A 23,498-nucleotide genomic window follows, 5' to 3' on the forward strand; every position below is an offset into this window, starting at 1 on the left:
CTTCTGATATTTATGAACAACACAGATATCTGTCTGATATTTTTTTTATGTTGTTTAAAAGTACATTGATAAAAACATTGATTGTTACATATACTTTCTGCTGTAAATTTATAATAAATCTTGTTTTAAATTTAAAATTTAAATTTAAAAATAAAAATTATGTTTATTACCTGTCTAGCAATGTATGTTTATGCCAAAATATAATACTGTAATGGTTTAAAAAAACTTATGATAAGGCAACATAGTGAGCATTGATGCTCCTTAGTTTTCACCGTGCATTGTGGAATTTTTTTTAGGGAGCGAACGTTTCATTGCATAAGTAGGATTTTGGGATTGAGACAGCCCTTAAAATGGATGACTCCCCGATTACTGAACTAGGGAGCTGATTGAGACGCACCCTTTTTCTACTAGCTGACAGTCTACAAATGTGGCTGTGGATGGCTGTTAATGCAAAATCCTGTTTTCCCTCTATTAAGCCTGTTCTGTTGAAATCCAACAAACCCTTGTGTGTGTTTTCCCCAATATACAGGATTACAGGTCTTTCGGGTCTATTCCAATGCAGCCTTAGCAATACTTTCCATCGGTAAAAACCCTTTTTGATATATATATATGTATGTATATTATATATATATATATATATATATATATATATATATATATATACTGTATATATATATATATATATATATATATATATATATATATATATATATATATATATATATATGTGTATATATATATATATATATATGTATATATATATATATATATATGTATATATATATATATATATATATATATATATATGTATATATGAAGAGTTCAGATGCAAAAGCCTCTAAATGCCATCTGAAATTTTCTTATAGAATGATCATTTTTATCAAGCTCGTATATTTAAATTCAATAATTTCACTTAAATGGCAATGAAGATTACCTATTAATTGTCGTTTAAGTGAAATTACTGAACTTAAATACACAAGCTTGATAAAAATTATCATTCTATAAGAAAATTTCAGATGGCATTTAGAGGCTTTTGCATCTGAACTCTTCATATGTATATATATATATATATATATATATATATATATCGAATTATATGTATGTAGACTCGTAGGATGTAGACTCGTAGGAGCGAGTGAAAGTAGGGGGGAGCTGAGCCTGTGCTAAATCTGTAAGCAAGCGTCAATGCCTTGAACTTGATGCAAGCAGCGAGTGGTAGCCAGTGCAGAGAGATGAACAGAGGAGTGACCTGGGCCCTTTTTGGCTCGTTGAAGACAAGACGAGCTGCATCATTTGTAGAGGTTTAGTTGCACATGATGGAAGTCCAGCCAGAAGAGCATTGCAGTAATCAAGCCTAGATATGACCAGGGCCTGGACGAGAAGTTGTGCTGCATGCTCAGTTAGGAAAGGCCTGATCTTCCTGATGTTGTGCAGTGCAAACCTGCATGATCGAGCTGTCTTTGAAATGTGGTCTGTGAAGGTCAGCTGGTCATCCAATATTACTCCAAGATTTCTGACCGACCTTGATGGGGTGATTGATGATGAATCTAGCTGGATAGTGAAGTCGTGCTGTAGAGACGGATTGACAGCGAGGACGAGAAGCTAAGTCTTTGCCAGGTTGAGCTGCAGGTGATGTTCCTTCATCCATGCAGAGATGTCCGCCAGATAGCTTGAGATCCGTGGAGCTACGGTGGGATCATCTGGTTGAAATGAGAGGAAGAGCTCAGCAGACAGATCCAGGAGAATGAGAACTGAAAGCAGATTTTGGAAATGAAAGCAGCATTGAATGCAGTAGGGAAAATGCCAGTATGGAGGGATGAGTTGATGTGTGTGAGTGCTGGTAGAAGTGTGGGAGAGATGGCTTGTAGAAGGTGTGAGGGGATGGGGTCTAGAGGGCAGGTGGTAGGATTCAATTCAATTCAAATGTATTTGTATAGCGTTTTTCACAATACATATTGTTTCAAAGCGGCTTTACAGAAAGTGCATTTCAGAAATGTACATAGAAAAATACAGTTAGTTAATCATGTATTAATTTAGGGCATAACATATCGCCAGCATTGAGTCGTCTCTTCACAGGCGTCAGGTCGTCTCTTCACAGGCGTCGAGTCGTCTCTTCACAGGTGTTAGCGTCCTGAGATAACAACAGAAAAGCAGATGGGAAATAATTAGCATAGCTGCTGTTCATAATATTAATGCATTCGATCTGATTCAACTGTAGTATAAAAGGCAAGTATTATGTGAATGCTTGGCTAAAGGCTTGGCTGAAAACACTGCTTTGATTATCGATTGCTCCTGTCTGCCTCGCTGCCTGCTGTGAGTGTGTTTGCTTCGGTGCTGTAAGCTCCGTCTTAGCCTCGTATTTCCTTGTTTTGAACCATCATTTACTACAATTTCTAGTTGTTTATACTACTACTAATAACAGCTTACCCAACATCTCAGATTAACCTGACATCGCTAGCTTCCGTTACTACTAGCACAACACGCTAGTAATTCGCTAGCCTGTTAACGTGCCACCCGTGCGCTCAGCTATTTATTTATTTATTTTTTTCGCGCGCGCGCTCGCGCCTTTGACTTCATAAAAGCTCAGGTGAGTAAGAAACACTCAACAAACACGGTGAGTAATGTCTTGTCCTGTTATTATCATGCGTCGCGTCTGAACGCGTTGTTGTTTTTGGAGCTCCATCGATTTGATTTATAATTCTGGATTTTTCTCTTTAAACTCACTTACAACAAACATTTTCTACTTTTCCTCACTGAGAAGCACTACTGCTCAAACCTCATAGTTACAACGCGGACTGTTGAGCAGACGCGTCTCAAGCCTATTAGTGATCCAACGCTGCATACTCTTAAAGGTTACGTCCGTGGATCACGGCTGAACGCGTCTTCTCCACACTCACTTACAAACAAACATTTTTTTTTCGCCTATCATGCGTCTACTCTACACCCCTACCACAAAAAAAAAAAAAAAAAAAAAAAAAACGGATTATATCCAAGACTTCAGTCATAAATTAGTATTAATATTGATAGCATCACTGGTAGCTTCGTTGCTAACTCACTGTCCATCTGTTAAAATGGCGAATATATCAGATGTAAGTAGTCTACCTTTTGGTGCAGGTGAGGACACATTTGAGCTGCACGCACTGCAGTCTGAGCTGGAAGCTGTTGAGAAACAGATCCACGACCTTTTATTGAGACAGGCCGAGCTGAGAGACCGGTGTTTGGCTCTTGAAACATCACGAGCCGATGCACACAAATCAGTGTTTAACGTTACTAACCCGCTTACTCCGACCGCGTCTACTTCGTGCGTTCCTCAGCATCGGTCGCGATCAGCCATGGTCTCGTTCACTCCGGCTCCAACACGCCACCACGAAGCCTGGGTGGTTCCACAGCGGAAGACGCGAGTCAGGTTTAGACCAAGACTTTCTCCGACCCTCCCGGTTTTCGAGTTATCCACACAAAACCGCTTCTCCCCTCTACGCGAAACAGAACGCGATGCTGTGATCATCGGCGATTCCATCGTTTGGCACGTACACGCTACGTTAGGTAAAAGTAAGGTGCACAGTCACTGCTTTCCTGGTGCTCGTGTTTCTGAAATCGCTGCTCGCGTTCCCGAGATTCTGAACGGTGACGAGCGCGTCGGAACTGTGGTCCTGCACACGGGAGTGAACGACATCAGGCTGCGCCAGACAGAGATTCTGAAGAAAGACTTCAGGAATCTAATCGATACGGTACGCAGCACATCGCCTGAAACGACGATCATTGTGTCAGGACCGCTTCCCACGTACCGATTAAGGCATGAAAAGTTCAGCAGATTATTTGCGCTAAATGAATGGTTAATGTCATGGTGCAATGAGCAGAAACTGCTCTTTGTAAATAATTGGAATCTGTTTTGGGAGCGTCCTAGGCTTTTCCGTGCTGATGGCTTACACCCAAGCAGATTCGGAGCGGATCTTCTGTCGGATAACATCTCCAAAATGTTAAATACCCTTTGACTAGTAACCAAAAGTCCAAATCATAGTCTCTGCTGCACCAATTTAACTGATATAAATACTAGTGTAGAACATTGTATAGAAACCGTGTCTATTCCTCGTTTAGTGAGATCAAATAATAAATCTACTGCAGGATCTAGGAAAAATCTAATTGTTATTAAAACAGAAAATGTTGCTATTAGTAAACAAAAACTATTTCTAAAGCTAGGTCTTCTAAACATTAGATCACTCACACCTAAGGCAGTTATTGTAAATGAAATAGTCACAGATAATAGCTTCGATGTACTTTGCCTTACTGAAACCTGGCTTAAATCAAATGATTATTTCGGTATTAATGAGTCTACTCCTCCTGGATACTGTTATAAGCATGAGCCCCGTCTGATTGGTCGTGGCGGCGGTGTTGCAACCATTTATAGAGATATTCTCAATGTTACTCAGAAAACGGGTTATACGTTTATTTCATTTGAAGTACTTGTACTAAATGTTGCGCTCTTAGATGTTAGAAAAATATCCCTATTATCTCTAGCCTTGGCTACCGTATATAGACCGCCAGGGCCTTACGCTGATTTCCTAAAAGAGTTTTCAGATTTTCTCTCAGACCTATTAGTCAATGTCGATAAAGCATTAATTGTTGGAGATTTTAACATACACGTAGATAATCCAAATGATGCGTTAGGAGCTGCGTTTACAGATTTATTAAATTCATTTGGGGTCAAGCAAAACGTCACCGGACCAACACATCGTCTTAATCATACACTCGATTTAATTATATCATATGGAACCGATCCAACCGATATAGATATCATTCCACAAAGTGATGAAGTCACTGATCACTACATGGTAACTTGCATATTACGTACTGCTGTAATTTGTCATGCGGCGTCGCGTTATCAACCAGGCAGAACAATCCTCCCATCCACCATAGATAATTTCTCAAATTGCTTATCTAATCTGTCTCAGCTGCTGCCTGAACCCAAACAAACAGATGAACTAGAAGAACTAACTAGCACTATGAGCACCATTCTCTCTAGAACATTGGATGTGGTTGCACCTATTAAATTAAAAAAGGTCAGAGAGAAAAATAAAGCACCATGGTACAATAATGCTATGCATGTTTTAAAGAGAGAAACCCGTATTTTAGAGCGTAAATGGAAACAAACTAATTTAGAGGTCTTTAGAATCGCGTGGAAAGACAGTATGTCACGTTATAAAAAGGCCCTAAAAGCGGCCAGGGCTGAGCACCTCCGCAAACTAAAAGAAAACAAGCAAAACAATCCAAGGTTTTTATTTAACACCGTGGCTAGACTAACAAATAAACAGACGTCACCCGAACAAAATATGCCGTTACAGTTCAGTAGTAATGATTTCATGAACTTCTTCACTGAGAAAATAGAAAGCATCAGAACCACAATTGTAAACGTTCAATCTTCAATTGCGCATTATAATTCAGCTTCAATTATCACCCCGCAAGAACAATTACAGTGCTTTACAACTATAGAACAAAAAGAGTCAAATAAACGTATCACTTCATCTAAAACAACAACATGTTTATTAGATCCTATACCAACTAAACTACTGAAAGAAGTGTTACCTGTAGTGGAAGAGCCTCTCCTCAATATTATTAATTCGTCTTTATCTTTAGGTCATGTTCTAAGAACATTTAAACTGGCAGTTATAAAACCTCTCATTAAGAAACCACAATTAGATCATAATAATCTAGCAAATTATAGACCCATTTCAAATCTTCCATTTATGTCTAAAATATTAGAAAAAGTGGTGTCCGCTCAACTGGGCTCTTTCTTGCAACAAAATGATATCTATGGATTCAGACCGCATCATAGCACTGAAACTGCGCTCGTTAAAATCACAAATGATTTACTTTTAGCTTCTGACCAAGGCTGTATCTCAATACTAGTTTTACTTGATCTTAGTGCTGCGTTCGATACTATAGATCACACATTACTCTTAAATCGACTACAAAATTATACTGGTGTTCAAGGACAAGCACTAAGCTGGTTCAAATCATACCTATCTGACCGCTACCATTTTGTCTATTTAAATGGAGAAAAATCGACCATAACTCCAGTAAACTATGGAGTGCCGCAGGGATCTGTGTTAGGCCCTCTGTTATTTTCAATATATATGATGCCACTTGGAAATATTATAAGGAAACATGGAATTAGTTTCCATTGTTATGCTGATGACACTCAAATATATATTTCATCACGGCCGGATGAAAACGCTAAATTTTCCAAATTGACAGAGTGTGTTAAAGATATAAAAGATTGGATGACACGTAATTTTCTTTTATTAAATCCAGACAAGACAGAGGTAATACTTATCGGTTAAAAAAACCGCCCACAAAACCTCGCACAATACAACTTTAACATCATAGGATGTCCTGTTACTTTATCCTCTACAGTAAAAGACCTGAGTGTTATACTCGATTGCAACCTGTCTTTTGAAAATCATATTTCATATGTTACAAAAACAGCCTTTTTCCACCTTAGAAACATTGCTAAGCTACGTAATATGCTATCAGTTTCTGATGCAGAAAAGTTAGTTCATGCATTCATGACCTCGAGACTGGATTACTGTAATGCTTTATTAGCTGGTTGTCCTGCATCCTCAATAAACAAGCTACAGTTAGTCCAAAATGCCGCCGCTAGAGTTCTTACGAGATCAAGAAAATATGATCATATAACACCGATTTTATCATCACTGCATTGGTTACCTATAAAGTTCCGTATTAATTACAAGGTATTGCTACTGACTTATAAAGCCCTAAACGGCTTAGCTCCAGTCTATTTAACGGATCTTCTATCGCCCTATAATCCATCGCGCTCTTTAAGATCACTAAATTCAAGGCTTTTGGTCATACCTAGGATATCCAGAACCACCAAAGGAGGGAGAGCATTTTCACATTTGGCTCCAAAACTCTGGATAGTCTTCCTGATACTGTTCGTTGCTCAGACTCGCTCTCCCAGTTTAAAACTAGATTAAAGTCGCATCTCTTCAGCCAGGCATTCATATAATCCTACAGTTCAAACTACAATCCGGCCTCTAGCTCATAAATGCCAGAGGAGAACTGGCCCCCGACTGAGCCTGGGTTCTCCCAAGGTTTTTTTTCTCCATTAGGTCACCTGATGGAGTTTTAGGACACCATTAGGTCACTTGATGGAGTTTTTCGGTTCCTTGCCACTGTTGCCTTTGGCTTGCTCAGTTGGGGATATTTTGGGGATATTTAATTTAATTTTATCAATCAATAAATTCCTCTTGAAACAAACTTTGTTGTATTATTTTAATTTAATACTGTGAAGCTGCTTTGATACAATCTGTATTGTGAAAAGCGCTATACAAATAAACTTGACTTGACTTAAAGAGATGCGTCTTTAATCTAGTTTTAAACTGGGACAGCGAGTCTGAGCCTCGAACAACATCAGGAAGGCCATTCCAGAGTTTAGGAGCTAAATATGAAAACGCCCTCCCTCTTAGACTTAGATATCCTAGGAATGACCAGAAACGAATGGAAGTCTTGTGGGGTGTGGTCGTGTGGAACAACATGAGCGTGAGTAATTGATGACAATTAATTTTTGGGTGAACTAATCCTTAAAGGAATATGGTGTTACTCTTACAGAAAAATGGCATCAACACTAACATTTCACTCTACTATTGACTGTATAAAGCTATTTTTAATGATAAAAGCAGCAGACCTGTATTCGTATTCCATTTGTTTTTGTTTGTTTGTTTCTGTATTGTATTGCATTTGAAAATGTTTTGAATCTTGACTTTCACAGTTTATTAAGTTTTTTTCAAAGAATTTTGTGAGCTATTTGGTGCAACACCAATATTGTGCAAGTACCTTCTCATGTTTTCTTTTTTTAATTCTGTCTTTTGTTTGTTTAATGTCTAAAAACTTATTCCACAATACAAACACTTTTTAATGGTGCTTTGTACATGGTTTCATTTGTCATATATATATATATATATATATATATATATATATATATATATATATATATATATATATATATATATATATATATACCCATTGAATGTATTTAAGAATGTTTACATGAAAATTTGTACAAAAATAAACCATGTTCAATTTGTATATATCGTTCTTGGATTATTTGCCATTCAAATATATGCTATAAAATTTCTATAAATATAGAAATTTCTGTATAAGGATTATCCGTTAATAATACAGAGAATGTACTGTTAATATACAGAATTTTCCGTTTTAGAGGTGAAGGAACTGTCCGTAATTTAACGGAAAATGTCCTGGTAATTTTCTGCCAGTACATTATCCGTTTTTTTACGGAATTATTTTTTACAGTGAACATTGTGTTTAATTATTTTTAAAAAATAAAGTGTTTTTTCAATTTCCTGAAAAGTATCAGTTTTGGTCATACGGTCCAAAAACGTTCCTTTGTCTATGTTACAATTAGTGTCATTTTGTGCTTACAAATGGGCGATTAAAACGTTTTTAATTGGTTCTTTTAACCCTTTCGGACCCAACGTCCATTGCAATGGACATCACATGTCAACCCCTTTTTTTTTTTTACTTCTGGAGCATTTCACCTAGTTTAAAGCCTGCAGTCCATTAGATTGTACGCTTGTCATCCAATCAAATGGCAGTAAAGCTCTGCATGTAGTAATTATAAAAAAAAACACTACATTGAAGAGAAGCATGGCAGCACTTCACTCCAAACACAGAAGCAAGCAACATTTTCTATAGTTTTATTTAAATTTTTTGATATGTTTGCCAGTATTTCATAGTTTGTATGTAAAATAGAAAGATTGAACTTATTAATTAAAGTTAAAAATCGATTGTAGAATTGCACGTTTTAAATCAGGATTTTTTTCAAATGTGTCTGTCCATTAGAATGGACAGTGGGTTCAAAAGCCTGTTACTGAAATCACATTCCAGTAACTGAAGTCCAGTAATGCTGATTGAAATTTCTTATATAAAAAATCTATATCAGTACCGATACATTTTTGAAACTTTTTCATATGCAGAATATATAGTTCTTGAAGTGCTTGAACATATAGCTGATGGAAATATCTCAGATGTTGACTTTATGTGAGGTGATGAGGAAGATGGAGATGTAAGAAAAATATCCACTTAAAACTTTATAAAGTAAAATGACTAGCTTCGATGATATATTCGATGATATTATCATTCGATGATAATGATAATATAACTCTGATTGTATTCGTCTGATAGAAGAATGTCATATACACCTAGGATGGCTTGAGGGTGAGTAAATCATGGGCTAATTTAAATTTTTTGGGGTGAACTATCCCTTTATAGGTATAGTACACCCAAAAATGATATTTGTCATCACTTACTCATCCTCATGCTGTTCTAAATCTGTATGAGTTTCTCTATTCTGCTGAACACAAAAGAAGATATTTTAAAGAATGTCGGTAACTAGACAGTTGACAGTAGCCATTGACTTCCATAGTATTATTTCCTACTATAGCCTATATTTTCCTAATAACTACATATTATATTATTATGATATAATATTATCATTATTAGTAATTATTTTGAAAATTATAATAATAGCAGTAATGTATCAATATAGATATTACAGTACAATACCGTATAATTAATTACAGCAAAAGCAGAACAAATGACGAAATACAGTACAAATACAGTAAAGTACTATTTGGTAGATTACAGTACTGATCTTGTGTACTGTAAAGTGAATTACAGCACAGTTACTGGAAATCAAAATACATGCATCATGCAGGGCAACCATGTTGCCAGTAATGTACTGTAGAAATACAAGAAAATCGTTAACAGAGAAATTGTTTCAAAGATGCACACAGGAAATTACTCTAACGTGAATGCATTGATTGATTCCTAGGTTTATTTTGTTATGAATAAACAAATGTCTATAAAGCAAAAACCTTACAATTAAAGTTGAAATGTTGTAATGTTCAAGTTTTGATCTAAAAAAAAAGAAAGATGCGCAAAGAAAATGACTCTAACATGACCATATTGATTGATTCTAAGATATTTAGTTTGTTACAAACAATGTGCAATCTGTAAAACAAAAACCTCCAAATTAAAGTTGAAATGGTATACTGTTGAAAAGTTTTTGACCTTTGAGAAAAAGCTTTAAGTATATACTAACAGTTTTTATGTTTTTTATTTTATTTAATTTTATGTTGGTACATTTTTGTGAAGTACACCTGTTTTGACCTGACGTCCATTGAAATGGACCAAAAAAATTACAATTAAAGCCAAACATTTTTTTTATTTGGTCTCATTTATAGAAGCCTCATGAGCTCGGAAAATGTCATTTTATATTTTTCAGAAACTTAAAACATAATTCAGGTCTGAAGGGGTTAAACAGCTTGTTCTAAAGACCCGATTCGCTCAAAAGAGTCAAACTGCGTCACTGCTGTTAACCAATCAACTATCAGCTCCCTCGCGGTAGCCAATCAGCCCCCGGTTCACTCTCTTGAATCCTCTACAGCGGGTCGTGTGTTTTGGTAGTAAGTAGGGTGAGAAAATTCCCCAAAAGTTAAGAGGGTGCGGACTAACTGACCTTTATTTACTACATGAAAAGATACTGCGTGTGTTAACTTTTTAGATTTAATGTGGAGTTGACAGGTCTTGTTCCAAATGTTGCTGGCGGAAGTCAAAAAGCTGAAAGTGGCCGAGTTGCGGGCCATGTTATCGGAGCGAGGTCTCGACCCGAAGGGCCTAAAGGCCGAGCTGGTGGTGCGGCTCATTTCTGCCATTGAAGCCGGTGTTGAACCTATCAAAAGTGGAGATGAGGGGGGACATTTTTGTGAAGCGACGAGTACAGAGCCTGCAGAACAGCCGCCGATGCCTCACTCTCTGGAGCGCGAGCCGTGTGTTAGGACGCAGTCTCCAGTATGCACTAGTTCTACTAGCAAGAGCATGAATGCTTACGCTGATCAAAGTACACAGACTGACCCACATCAGCTCTGCTCATGCACTGCCCCAAGAGCCATCGCAGAGCCGCTGTCCGTTAGGACACCAGAGGCCGTTACATCCAGAGACGACAGACAACAGATGAATCCACAGTCTGTACATCCTGTCGCCTTGGCAACCGCTGCTACAGAAGAAGAGGATGCAGTGTCAGGATGCACATCATCAGTCTTGGCCATTTCACCACAGCCAGAAATACCACAGGAGCACGACCAGTGTAAGTCGCCTTAGAGCACAATTAAAGAAGTGTTTTTTTAGCTGATCGTATAATAAAATTATATTTTTGTGGCTGTCAGGTGGAGCTGAGACAGTGGACTACAGCCTAGAGGAAAACACGGAGCTGAGGAGAGGGAGAGATTATTATGAGTTCAAAGAGGACGTTCATTACAACAGGTATTGATATTGATAACAATAGTATTATGACTGATACTCTGAGGTACTTCAAAGAACATGGTGCATGTCATGTTATGCATACACAAATATTCAGTATTTCCATGAATTAAATGTACATTTTCAAACATCTTTGCTTTCATTAAAGGGATAGTTCACCCCAAAATAAAAAAAATCGGTCCTGAATTATGCACCCTCATGTCCTTCCAAACCCATAAGGGTGTGTTCACACTTGTATTTCGGTTCGTTTGGTCTGGACCCCCCCAAAAAAAAGCATTTAGTCCTGGTCCGCTTAGCGTTCACATTGGCATTTTAATACCGAAGCTAAAGGCATAGGGATTCGCTCACAACCTGATTGGTCGGTTTTTATGTCGTATATTTTGAGACGGAACTTACCGAACATCCAAAACAATGCTGTGTGCGCTGGGATAAATGTGCGAAGCCTACATATGATAGTGTTTTGACCAGCTGAGAACTCGTGAAGAGCTTATAGGATGTGTAAAGGAGTCGGAACAGCGGCAGGAATCCCTCCGTCACACACATAATGAAGATCTGCTGTGAGGAGATGCGGTTCTAATGCCCGAACTGAACTATGATGGGCAACATCTCATCATTTTGACTAGAAAAAACTAGCATACTTGAGTATTCATCTCAAGTGTCCCATTTCCCAAGTCTTTGGTCCGTGTTGCGTTCATATTTCATTCGAACTGCACTAGAGTTCGTTTCAGGTCTGGTGCGCACCAGGGTTTGGACTCCATAAAATAAAGTTTAAATAATTTTTTATTATTTTATCTTAATGGCACTTTAAAAATATATATAAATAGTATTATTGTAATAGTAGTCATTTATACATTCTGTAAAAGTTTATCCAGTGGGCTTCTTACCCCAGTAAAGAGCCATCTTACCGCTCTTTATGTATTATTCATCAGACTTTACAAAACTGTCTGAGCATTTCTGACTTTTTCCCCCTGACTTGTTTGTCTTCAGAGCTAAGACTCCAGAACTGCTGCCGGAGCCTGAGGAAGAAGCTGAATTAGATTTTGAGGATGTTCGACTGGATTCCGGTAAATTCATCAAGATCCAGTCCATGCTCAGATATTGAACAAGTCATTTGAATCAAGATGAAAGCTTAATAAAAATCTGTCCTCAAGAGCAGTGTGTCTGTTTCACAGATAACTGTGACCTGCATTTTGAGGTGGATTCTGATGGAAGCAGCGGTCAGCCGCTCTTCTGGGAGAGATTCCCTCTTCTGTGGTCAGGGTGCAGGATGACCCATGGATTTTGTCATGGGAAGGTCGGATTCGAAGCCAAGGTGTGAACTTGTGAATCATGTAAATGTTACATTGTCGTTTACCAACAAAAGTAATTAGTTAAATGGCACCGTCATTTTCATATTGGTGAATAATTCCTCTTTTGGGTCTCCAGTTTGTGAAGCAACTGTCAGCACCTGCAATAGACACGAGCGACGACCCTGATCCACATGTGCTCAGAGTGGGCTGGTCTGTGGACAACACAAGCCTTCAATTAGGTGAAAATGACATTATAAAATAAGTTGCATTACCGTCCTAAAAGGTTTTGACAGTTATAAAGATTATGGAAATTTTGGTTGGGAAGTATACAAATGTGCAGTGCTAAGGATCCTGTTATAGATTAAAACTTAACACAGCTATAAAAATGAATCATATGAAATAATTTTTTTATCAGATTTTTCTTGTTCTCTCAGGAGAGGTGGAGCTGTCGTATGGTTTTGATGGACGGGGGAGGATAGTAACTGGAGGAAAGGAAGAGGCATTTGGTGAGCCCTTCACAGAAGGAGATGTCATCGGTTGCTATGCAGTAAGTTTCAAAGTTATTTGTACAGAAGTAGGTTATAGTATAGCTGTGTCCCAATTCAGAGGCTGCATCCTTAGTCTATGAAGGTCGAAGCGAGTGTTGTTAAATGGGACGGTCTAGTCTACGGAGGATTGTTCTTGTCATCTAGAAACTGTGACTTCTGCTGATGACGAACGACAGTAACGTTTGTACTAGACTTTTTTGAAAGTTATATTAAACAGTCTGAAAACAATACAGGGTTCACAACCAGTCTATCAGTCAACCAGTCACTGATCTATCAGTCTATCACTGATACACAACCAGTATCAGTCAACATTTGAATTGCTTTGAAGTTGTTGTTTTTTTACGTTTGTGTGATTAGATATTTGAATAAGTTGAAACACAATACTTGCATTTTAAAATAATCTGGCATTTGAGTGCAATGAATCTTGGGATAGGATAGGCTAGGCTGTGAAGGATCCACTCGTTCACGGCCCAGGACGCATTTGTGGAACGCATTGGAAGGAGCCTTTGAAATTGGACAGCCTTTGTAATGCCGCTGTGACGAATGCAGCCTAGCTTAGCTTACCTTATTCATGCTATGTTCTTTTGATCAACATCACATTGCTCTTGGGTTAATTCAGTTCAGGTTTATTATCGATTTGTATCTGTTCCTTATCCAGTTCATCAGTGAGACGGGAGAAGCGGCACTTTCATTTCACAAAAATGGGCGTTCTCTTGGAGTGGCGTTTCACCTGACGTCTTCTGCTCTTAGAGGTCAAGCTCTCTATCCCCACGTACTTTGCAAAAACTGTTCGGTTTCGGTGAATCTTGATCCAGATGCTCCCTGGCATCCTTTTCCTGCTGGTTTCTGCACACTAGTCATACTTCCTCCTGGTCAGCGGACTCGCACGACTTTACCGACAACATCTAAAAGTGAATATGAGGTAGGAACATTTGTAAAAGTGTGTTAAACCCTTCCAAAAATAAAATAAACAAACATCTGGATGAATATTGTTATTATGAGATCAAATTCTGTCTTGTGACCCTCTTTCTCCATCTGTCAGGTGCTGATGATGGTTGGTATGCCAGGTTCTGGTAAGACCCACTGGGCTCAGGCTCATATGCTCCAGAACCCAAGGAAACGTTACAGTCTTCTGAGTACAGTCTCCATTTTGACCTGCATGAGGGTAAGAAAATCTATCAAGATTATGTGAAATGGAAATCATCCAGACACACAGTGTTTTGGTGCATGTCAGAAATAAGACTTGCTCTCACCAAGACTGATGTTCTTCACGAAAATTGGTTCAATTTGTCTGTTCAGATCATTCTGAGTGTGCTGAATGAAAATGCTAATGCACTCCTTGACACTTGGCTCTTATATAAAAGCAGAAATAGCCAAAAATAAGAAAGATGAAAATCACTGTTGACTCCAATTTGATCTGTTATTCCTTGCCGCAACAACTCCCTACTATCAAGATTTTTGTAGTGACGTTTGCATTTATCAAAAGGCTGTTTGTACTTAGACACCAAACACAGCAGCTGCTCAACTTTCATCTCCAGTTTGGGATTCTTCTTCTGTGTAACCACTTTCATCCAGCACAACAGTTTTGTTCGGACACACCACAAAGTTGTAGTTTTATGTAACCGCAGCGGCTCATGTAGCGTCATGTAGAGCATAAATGCTCTACATGACAATATTTTTATTTTAAATTTGTAAGAAATATTGTCAGTAGTTTAATGAATAAATCAAAAATGTTAATTTTACATACACGTTGGAATCGTCGGCCATCAGGGCCAGGCAACGTCTGCTTTCGCGTCAACTCAACACGCATGTGTCGTGATGCTCTCGTGAACGTGCGTTAGAGATTAATATTTTGTAAATAAAGTGGGTTTTTTTGTGTTTTTTTGCGCAAACAAATCACTTGATAAAACTTGGGTTACTTCATAAAATTTAGGTTAAACCACTGGAGTCACATGGTTTAGTTTAATTATGTCTTTACGACCTTTCTGGGGCTTGAAAGTGGTAGTTTCGTTGGCTGTCAATGAAGGAACAGAAATCACTCAGATTTCATTTTAAAAATATATTAAAATACCTTAATTTGTCTTTCTGCACCAGTAAATGTGGAATATTCAAACGATTTTGATTTAGTTCTTTTACAATTACCCAGTTAAAATGCATATTGCCTGCAGTGCACAGTTGTTTTAAAGCCATCCAGTAGTGGCGCCAGGGCTTGGGCCCGTCATCGCTGCTTGCAGCTATCTAAATCTAAAGTGTTACCTTTTTATCTAATATTTATGTTATTTATTTCAGCTTTCAGTTAAACAATTTTTAATAGTTTTAGTTAACAATAACAACACAGACTAGTACGAAGTTCCCATAGTCCTGGAAATGAATAAAATCGTAATTCTTCCTTTAGTGTTCATGAGTACAGTTATATTTCCATCCACATTCTCCGTTCCTATAGGAGCCTCCTGGAGCCAATCACAGAGACCTGATGCTGCAACAGGCCACTCAGTGTGTCAGTCAGCTGATCAAAATAGCTGCAACCAAGCGGAGGAACTACATCCTTGATCAGGTAATCAGGAATATGTGTATGGTACGGTGGGCCAAAGCTTCATCTGCTTGTCCTTTCATTCATGTGTTCTCTCTTTTTCACTTTAATCTCCTAGGCCAACATTTATCCATCTGCCCAGCGACACAAGATGCTCTGTTTCCGTGGTTACCAGCGAAGAGCGGTGGTGGTTTTTCCACCTGACGAGGTGTGGAGGAGACGTCTCATACAGCGCCAACAGGACGAGGGCATGGCAGTTCAGGAAGTGTCTCTTCACAAAGCCAAAGGTCAGACTTTAACCTGGGTTACTTGATGACCGGTATCAAGACACATTTCCGTGTTACAGCTTGGTCTTGGACTTGCTACACACTTGTGAAAGATTTGTTTTCATCTCTTCCAGTGAGCTTCACACTGCCAGAGCAGGGAGAGCATCTGGATGAGGTGACGTTTGTGGAGCTCGGCTCTGACGAGGCCCTGAAGCTCTTAACACATTATAAAGAGGAAGCACGCCGCCTCTTACCCACTCCTCCCAAACGCAGGAAACACAGACAAGGAAGTCAAAAACGCCTCATTCATCATTGTGGTAAGAAGAGATGATTTCACTTCTGCTGTTGCGTTGTTGAGAGGAGTGTGTCCTTCATTGCGATAATGGAAATATTTTAATTAAAACACTGTTACGAAGATTAATGTTGACAAGTAAAATGGCAGGAAAATATGTCCATCAAAATATGAAAATAAAATATGACTAGAAATATAACACTGCTAGATTATCAATAATGCATTAATGTTCATGAAAAAGAAGCATCTAAAAGGAATAGCTGCATGAGGTGAAGCTGAAGAGTGAATGAACACCAGTTAATTGATGCCCGTTCTATATGACACATAGGAGATTAGTCAGATATCCTAAATATCCACAACATAAACGTAACATTACAACTTGTATCGGCAAAAAAGGCAAAAAAAACTTTTGTAATTTTAAAATTCATTGTTTCACTTTATTTCACCAGTCTGGACAAAGTGTTGTCCTACGCTAACCAATCACACCTCGGGTACTGCCCAAAATAGGACAATAACCAATCAGAAAAATAATAATTAAAGTCACGGCGATCATCGGTTTAATGATCGATCATCACTGTCACGTCAGAGTACCTGAGTACTCGTGCACATCCTTAGATGTCATGTATAGGTTTGAAAAGGCTTCACCAGAGCTGATCAGCCCTATACGACTACGCAAGTTGCGTAGGACCCCGCAAATTACTCAAGGCCCGCCTCCCCCTCATGTCAAAGCGTGTCAAAGTTTACAACATCGATGAGAAAATAAGGTGTAACTGTACTTCTGGTCACGAAAAGAGAGAAAAAAAACACCATTAGAGTGAATTGCGCGAACAGCAATCAGGAAGACTTGTGTTCTCTCCTCTCCAAATTTGATGTCAGCAAAGAACAGTAAAGTTAAGTTGATGTGCATCTCTCTCTAGTCTGTCTGTCTGTCTAACCCAGCTGGGCAATGCATCTTTTGGTCTGTCTGTGTCTTGCTTGCTAATGCCGGCCACTTCCAGGGCTGTGTTCTGAGACTTTGTGCCTGACGAAAAAAAAAAGTGAGAGTGAAATACAACTATTTGATAAACGACAAAGGGCAACTGTGTTTGTTTATAAACTGCAGCTCGGAAAAGATAACCACGTCCCACGTTAACATGCGTTCATATACGCATGCACGAAATGAAACGCGCACTTTCCTGCAAAACATCTGTGGGGACCAGTACAATATGGGCGCGATGGCACTCCTCATTGTAGGCGCACATACTTTTAAAACAAGACAATGATTTATCTAGTCTCCAAGTCAGTTTAGTTACAACTCTGCAATAAAGCAAGATGGAAAGCAATGTGTTGACATTGACTATTGATTTTATAGGCTATATTGGCTGGATATAGGCTACTGGTCAATATGGATGCACATCCCTCAGTAAATATTAACCATTAAGTATTGCTTTTATCATTTAAAACACAGTGAAATGCTATGGCAAGCCATTTTAGCTTTTATTCATTCACAGGATGCATTTTTTATATCAATAATTAAATTTGTACTATTCAAAATGTGAATTCTTGATATTAAGAATGTACTTTTTCTAGTAACAATGTCTATTTCTGATATCAGGAATTACATTTTCATTAGTACTAGTTAAAGGAGTGGGAGCACTGGGGTGTCAGGTTTGACTGTGTGGCAATGGAAAATGGTTTACATGGCTCATGGGTCAGGTAGGACGGCCCCTTAACAGAATTTTGCTTAGGTCAGGTATCTACACAGTATCATTGTTTCTGCATTACAATCATTCAAATTATCACAGAAGTACTGGGATAAAAGTTAATATTTCAAATATAAATGATGATGTATATGGTAGCTCAAATTAATCACCTTTTGGCTTTAAATAAAAATTGCATTAATTACATCGTTACACCAGTAGGTGGCGACAAGTGACTTTTAAAAAATGTATTTGTCATTCAATCGTTCATTCAAGTGATTTGTTCAAAAACGCGATTCATCCAGTAATGAAACAAGTGAAGTCTATATGAGTCATTCAATTATTCATTAAAAACCTTTTTATTTTATTTTATTCAAGTTAATGATTTAAAAAAAAAAATAGACTGCAGCTATTAACATTTTGTTAGAACCTCTAAAAAATAAAAATAAAAATTATTTTGTTTAGTTCAGAATCATGGGAGACTCGTGATCTCTTTTTTAAAGGATTGCGCCGCTCTAAACGTGTGTGATTTTCATTTTCTAAGGCTGGAGGGGAGGTCCATTCGGCTGTCACAATCAACACTCCAGTCACTGTGCATCTCAGAAAGCACATGTAAGTTTGTCAGTGTGTCAGATATTCAAAGCAACATCTGCAGGACGTTTATATGCTGACTGATGTGGATTATTCTCTTAGAGTCGCCGTCCATCTGCCTTCGGATGTAGCAGTGACCCTCAGAGATACAGGAAGTATTACAGGCCGTACACTGGGCAGGTGAGAAAACAACCATGTTTGACATTCAAAATAACATTCAAAATGTGCATATACTTAATACATCTTTGTTTTTCTTGCAGCGGAGCTTTCCTGAGCAAAACCAGAGTTATGGTAGCATTTATTATGGATGTTCAAGTTAGTTGAAGGGTTTCTGATAAACCCAAAACTTTTGTGTAGCAGGAAAAACACTCCAAATCAGCATGTTTTTTGATTAGCAGTGCTTCACCTTTACAACAGTAATTGGCTCTGTCTGTCTGTAATTTCATTAAGAAAGGTCATTGCTTAATGAGGAGCTGGCTTGAGTACAGGAATGCAGTTTGTTTTTAAAGGGTGGCTAATCAAAAAATGATTTCATGTCTTTAGAAACCTGTGTGACTTCTGTGGAACGTGATGGTAAAGTCAAAGCTGCTCAAAAGGGATTTTAATCTACAAAATGTTCCAACTTTTATATTGTTTTAATCTATTTTCTAATGACTGAGAAATCATGAGATGAATCATGTTTAATTTGTTCATTGATATTAACAGTAACAGTTTACTGTAAAAAGAAAATACAATTATTTCTTGACATCCATCTTTACTTATTTGTACTGAACATCCATTCAAAAACATTTTGTAAATGTGTGTAAATCTACAGCGATTCTCCCTCCGATTGTCACATTTCGCTCATTGTGGCTTGTGAGGGAATATTCTCTGTAAAACTGTTTAAGGAATATATTTATTGTGAAAACTGTTCTCGTCAGGTTCATACATCTAACGTTTATAGTGGGATGAGTACAAAATGAATATGTTTCAGAATTGTAATCATTTGTTTTGCCTTCCCAGTGTTTTAATAGTTAAATCTGTGCAATTTCTGTCGTAGTATAATATTTGTTCCCTTGAGCTTCTTTGAAAAGACTTTCACTGTGAATCCCAAACTGTTATAGCAATATTGCACCAAATTAAAAGGTCTTAGTCATTTGTTTTTAAACTTTTATTAATTTATTATAAAGCTGTTTATTCAATACAAAGAATACATTTCATAGGTATCTCTGTAAAATATACTTTATATGTGTTCAGTACAAGAACTTTTATGTATAAATATCATGAAAATGACTACAACTTTATAATCCACCAGTATACAAAATGTATTTGTATAGTATGTTTTTGCAATTTTTCAAACAAGTCTCTTATACAATACACTACTGTATGCAACACAACTCAATGTTCTCCCTGATATATCATTAAAGTTTAAGTGATCTGATGAAATCAGTAATCCGGCATCACCCTCTGATACAGGAGCACTGCACCTTTAGCTGAAGGACACATCTCTGACCACAGGGGGGAGCGATCGTTTAATTGGAGCATTTTCTGTAGAATAGGGAAAATGACATAGAAATGTCAAATTTCATCTTTATACACAGAATGTCTTTTGAGATGCCAATATTCTGTTTTTAATGACTGTCTTGAAGACATCTTGCATATGTAAAGAGCTGTGAATATGAAATAAACGGCACAAAAGTTAAAACTGTCTGCATCTGAAATCGCATACTTTCCTACTATATAGTAGGTGACAAAAGTAGTATGTACTCATAAAAGAGTAGGCAAAAGTACTCGGATGACCTACTACTTCCAGCATATTCCGTGAGCATATGATGAGACAATTTACTATCCCATGAGGACACGGGAGAGGATTTGTGAATGGCAGTGAAGCAACATAACTGATGCTGCTAGGTCACATGACAATGACAGCATACTACATTCATACTATTTAGGACATACTTTTTTTTTTTAGCATTCATGAAGTAATTATTTATTCAAAATAAGTACCTACTCAAAAGAGTGTGCGATTTCGGACGCAGCCAACATCTTGTCTGCATTTATTTAAACGCTTACCGCTCGACTAAGAAACAGTATGTCAGTGGACTCATGGGCTTCAGGACCTCCACGTCTATAGAAGTCTCTCACTTCCTCCGTCGTCAAAGTGCACCTTCACAGAGTAAAAAACACAGCAGTGTAGTTCTGTAAGAACAGCTCATCATGTACAGATTAAGATGATTTAGGATGGGGTTTACCTAACGTAAAACTCTGCACTGGGTCGGCCTGCACTGGTGTGGTTCAGCGCAATTCCCATGAACAGCGGTTTGCTTAGAGAACCGACAGGAACGTTCACCTGCAATGAGCAAGAACAACAACAGCAAAGAAAGATGATGAGATCAGCATAGTGGCATCAACGGCCACGATTTCCCAATATGTGGTTAAAGAAGTGTGTATCCGATGTGAAGTCCGCAGATACACACCTCATCACTGATCTCTGCACACACAGAGGAGAAGATCTCAGAAACAACGGCTCTCTCCTTACCCTGCAGAAGCTCGACACATATGGCCTCCTCGCTGACCTCCGGACACACCATCTGCACGCACACGACAGATTTCAGATATTCTTCATTATTTACATTTACATTTATGCATTTGGCAGACGCTTTTATCCAAAGTGCGTTACATTCTTATCAGTATCTTATGTTCATAATGTATATACACCGAAGTGGCCAAAAGCGATGTCTGAAGGGCATATTTGTTTTTAATGACCCTACAAGTTAGATTAAACAATCAAAATATGAGGATTATTAAAAGAATATATATTTTAAATATAAAGAAAGAACAACACACTAACTTTGGTTAAAGTATTTATATAATAAAAATAAAAACCTACACTACAACATAATCAGCTATTAATATTTCATTGGTTCTCTCTAGTTTTTGCATGAGTTTATAATTTCTTTTGTATGACAGCCTGGCCAAAAAATGATATCCGCACAATTTGCCATGTTTCATTGCGTTTTCACAAATATAACACTGGACTCCTTGCACAACTATGTAATATTCTTACAAAATATATATTTTTAACAATTATTATTTAATTTAAACCATTATTTAATATAAGAAGTCTCATATGTTGAACAAGATTGCATTTGAAGAGTTCAGAACATACCTATTGTGATGAACTCATTTTTATCAAGCTTTCATTTCAGTAATTTCACTTAAATGACAATTATAATAGGTAATTTTCATTGCCATTTAAGTGCAATTACTGAACTTAAATATACAAGCTGGATAAAAATGATCATTCTAGAAGAAAATTTCAGACGGCACTTAGAGGCTTTTGCATCTGAACTCTTCATTTATTAAATCAAAAAAAGGTACATACTTTTGAGTGTGTGGCAGAAGAGTAGACGAGCTTTGGGACATACTATCACGTCATACAATTGCGTCTTTAACGGTTGCTCTCTGTCGCATCCTGTCACAGTAAACTGACCTGTCAATCATCTTGTCAAGGATAAAATCCTCCACATTTAATTTCCTACCGTATCAGAGAGAAATCCAGAAGCACGTTGATCTGCAGTCGCATGTCTTTCATGCAGAGAACTCTCCTCATATTCATTCATAATGATGCATTTAAAAGTTGTGTATATTGCCAAGACAGCTGATGATATAATGTATGAAACCCTGATGATGTGTCTGACCTTTGGTTCGGGGTGACCTCCAGGTATGTCTAACAGTCCTGCAGCCTCGGCCACTTTCTGGCTCCTCCTCAGCAGGACCACGTCTCCATCAGCGGTTGCCATGACAGCGCCCACGCCCAGCGGCTGTGCGAGGAACGCCTGCGGATCTGCGCGTTCATTCCGTCCGTGACTCTGCAGGTTCGCCGCCTCGCGCGACCAGTTAGTCCCTAGATAGTCTCTATAACAGGTCAGGCCTAGCTGTAAGTTTAGGACACATGATAGCTCGTGTTTTGGTAATCTGTCCGAGGATGTATCGCCACTTTCTAATTGGTCTCCTTTGTTTTGGACAGCCTGTTCTCCCATTGGTTCGTTTTCCATGACGGTGAGCATCGCTGAATGCAATCTGAATTTAGCCCCGTTGAAGAGCCATGGTTCCTGGGTCACTCTGTCACTCCACACGGCTTCAATGTGCTGCTCGATCTCAGGAAAACTCTGCCGATTGAATCTAATGTGGGAGTGTAGCACATTCAAATACGCTTTTGCCTCAAATGTATAAAGTGTGTTTTTAACTCTCTCCTTGGTCTTTAAAAATGGCGGACATTTAATAGCTTCATTTATTGATAATGTAAAGATACAAAATAGATTTTTTTTCTTTAAAAAAAAAATGTAATATGACAATACACATTTTAAAAACTGATGACTTTGCTTCCTCATTTCATAACACCACTGCACGCCACGTCAAATATATAACTTATATATATATATGAAATGGAAAGATACTGTACCTGTCTGAAATTTCTATGTGTGTTTGATGTTCTCCGAGAGCCTGTAATGGATCACAGTGCAGCATGAGGGACACCTCTGGATCCATGACAAAACCTTTCAGACTGCTCCTAAGTGGACTTTCAGCATGGGTGTCTTCTTACTGAGGTGCCTACCTAGGCATGCTTTTTTTGAACAGTGTACATCCAGATAGGCTGTATGTTTTGAGACAGTTTGAGTTTGTGAATCAACTGATGGATGCCTCGTGTCGAAGTCTGTCTGTTCCCGTTTCATGTACTGTCTCAACTATAAAAACAGATGGGTTAGCCTTACAAACGTTTAAAAACAGCAAACAAATGTGACAGAAATATGCAATTTAATGCCTAAGAAACGATAAACTTACTTCCTTACCTAAAAAACTTGCTTCCTTATCTAAAGGCAATAGGACTCTTAACTGAACAACTTCCGGAAGCGCTGTACTTCAAAATAAAAGCCTGGGTCAACAACAATTTAACAAAAAGTACTGT

At 37.9% G+C, this 23,498-nt stretch overlaps 2 protein-coding genes and 1 long non-coding RNA gene across 4 annotated transcripts in view; 2 read left to right on the forward strand and 1 right to left on the reverse strand.

Moving 5' to 3' along the window:
* The window catches only part of LOC309504606, a 384,924-nt gene that overhangs the window by 298,279 nt on the left and 63,147 nt on the right, over positions 1-23,498 (forward strand). The gene's annotated exons all lie outside the window — the stretch shown is intronic.
* LOC309504570 (heterogeneous nuclear ribonucleoprotein U-like protein 1) lies at positions 10,440-19,978 on the forward strand. Its single transcript, XM_082177729.1, has 14 exons — positions 10,440-11,182; positions 11,262-11,358; positions 12,343-12,419; positions 12,528-12,667; positions 12,781-12,883; positions 13,079-13,191; positions 13,851-14,114; positions 14,235-14,357; positions 15,636-15,746; positions 15,841-16,009; positions 16,123-16,305; positions 18,504-18,571; positions 18,653-18,730; positions 18,811-19,978. Exons 1-14 carry the CDS (start codon positions 10,633-10,635, stop codon positions 18,868-18,870), a joined length of 2,136 nt encoding a protein of 711 aa, XP_082033855.1. The 5' UTR covers positions 10,440-10,632; the 3' UTR covers positions 18,871-19,978.
* nudt22 (nudix (nucleoside diphosphate linked moiety X)-type motif 22) lies at positions 19,686-23,438 on the reverse strand. 2 transcript variants are annotated; one of them, XM_082177763.1, is made up of 7 exons: positions 23,383-23,438; positions 22,995-23,277; positions 22,231-22,714; positions 21,007-21,120; positions 20,782-20,879; positions 20,603-20,696; positions 19,686-20,077 (listed from the first exon to the last, which is right to left on the reverse strand). In XM_082177763.1, the coding sequence occupies exons 2-7, from the start codon at positions 23,078-23,080 to the stop codon at positions 19,976-19,978; spliced, it is 978 nt and encodes a 325-aa protein (XP_082033889.1). In that variant the 5' UTR covers positions 23,081-23,277; positions 23,383-23,438; the 3' UTR covers positions 19,686-19,975. The 2 variants fall into 2 exon arrangements, with proteins under 2 accessions (XP_082033889.1, XP_082033890.1); XM_082177764.1 differs by having other exon boundaries at positions 23,375-23,438.

The sequence above is a fragment of the Leuciscus leuciscus genome (genome assembly GCF_965113295.1).
Source record: "Leuciscus leuciscus genome assembly, chromosome: 8".
Taxonomy (NCBI): Eukaryota; Metazoa; Chordata; class Actinopteri; order Cypriniformes; family Leuciscidae; genus Leuciscus; species Leuciscus leuciscus.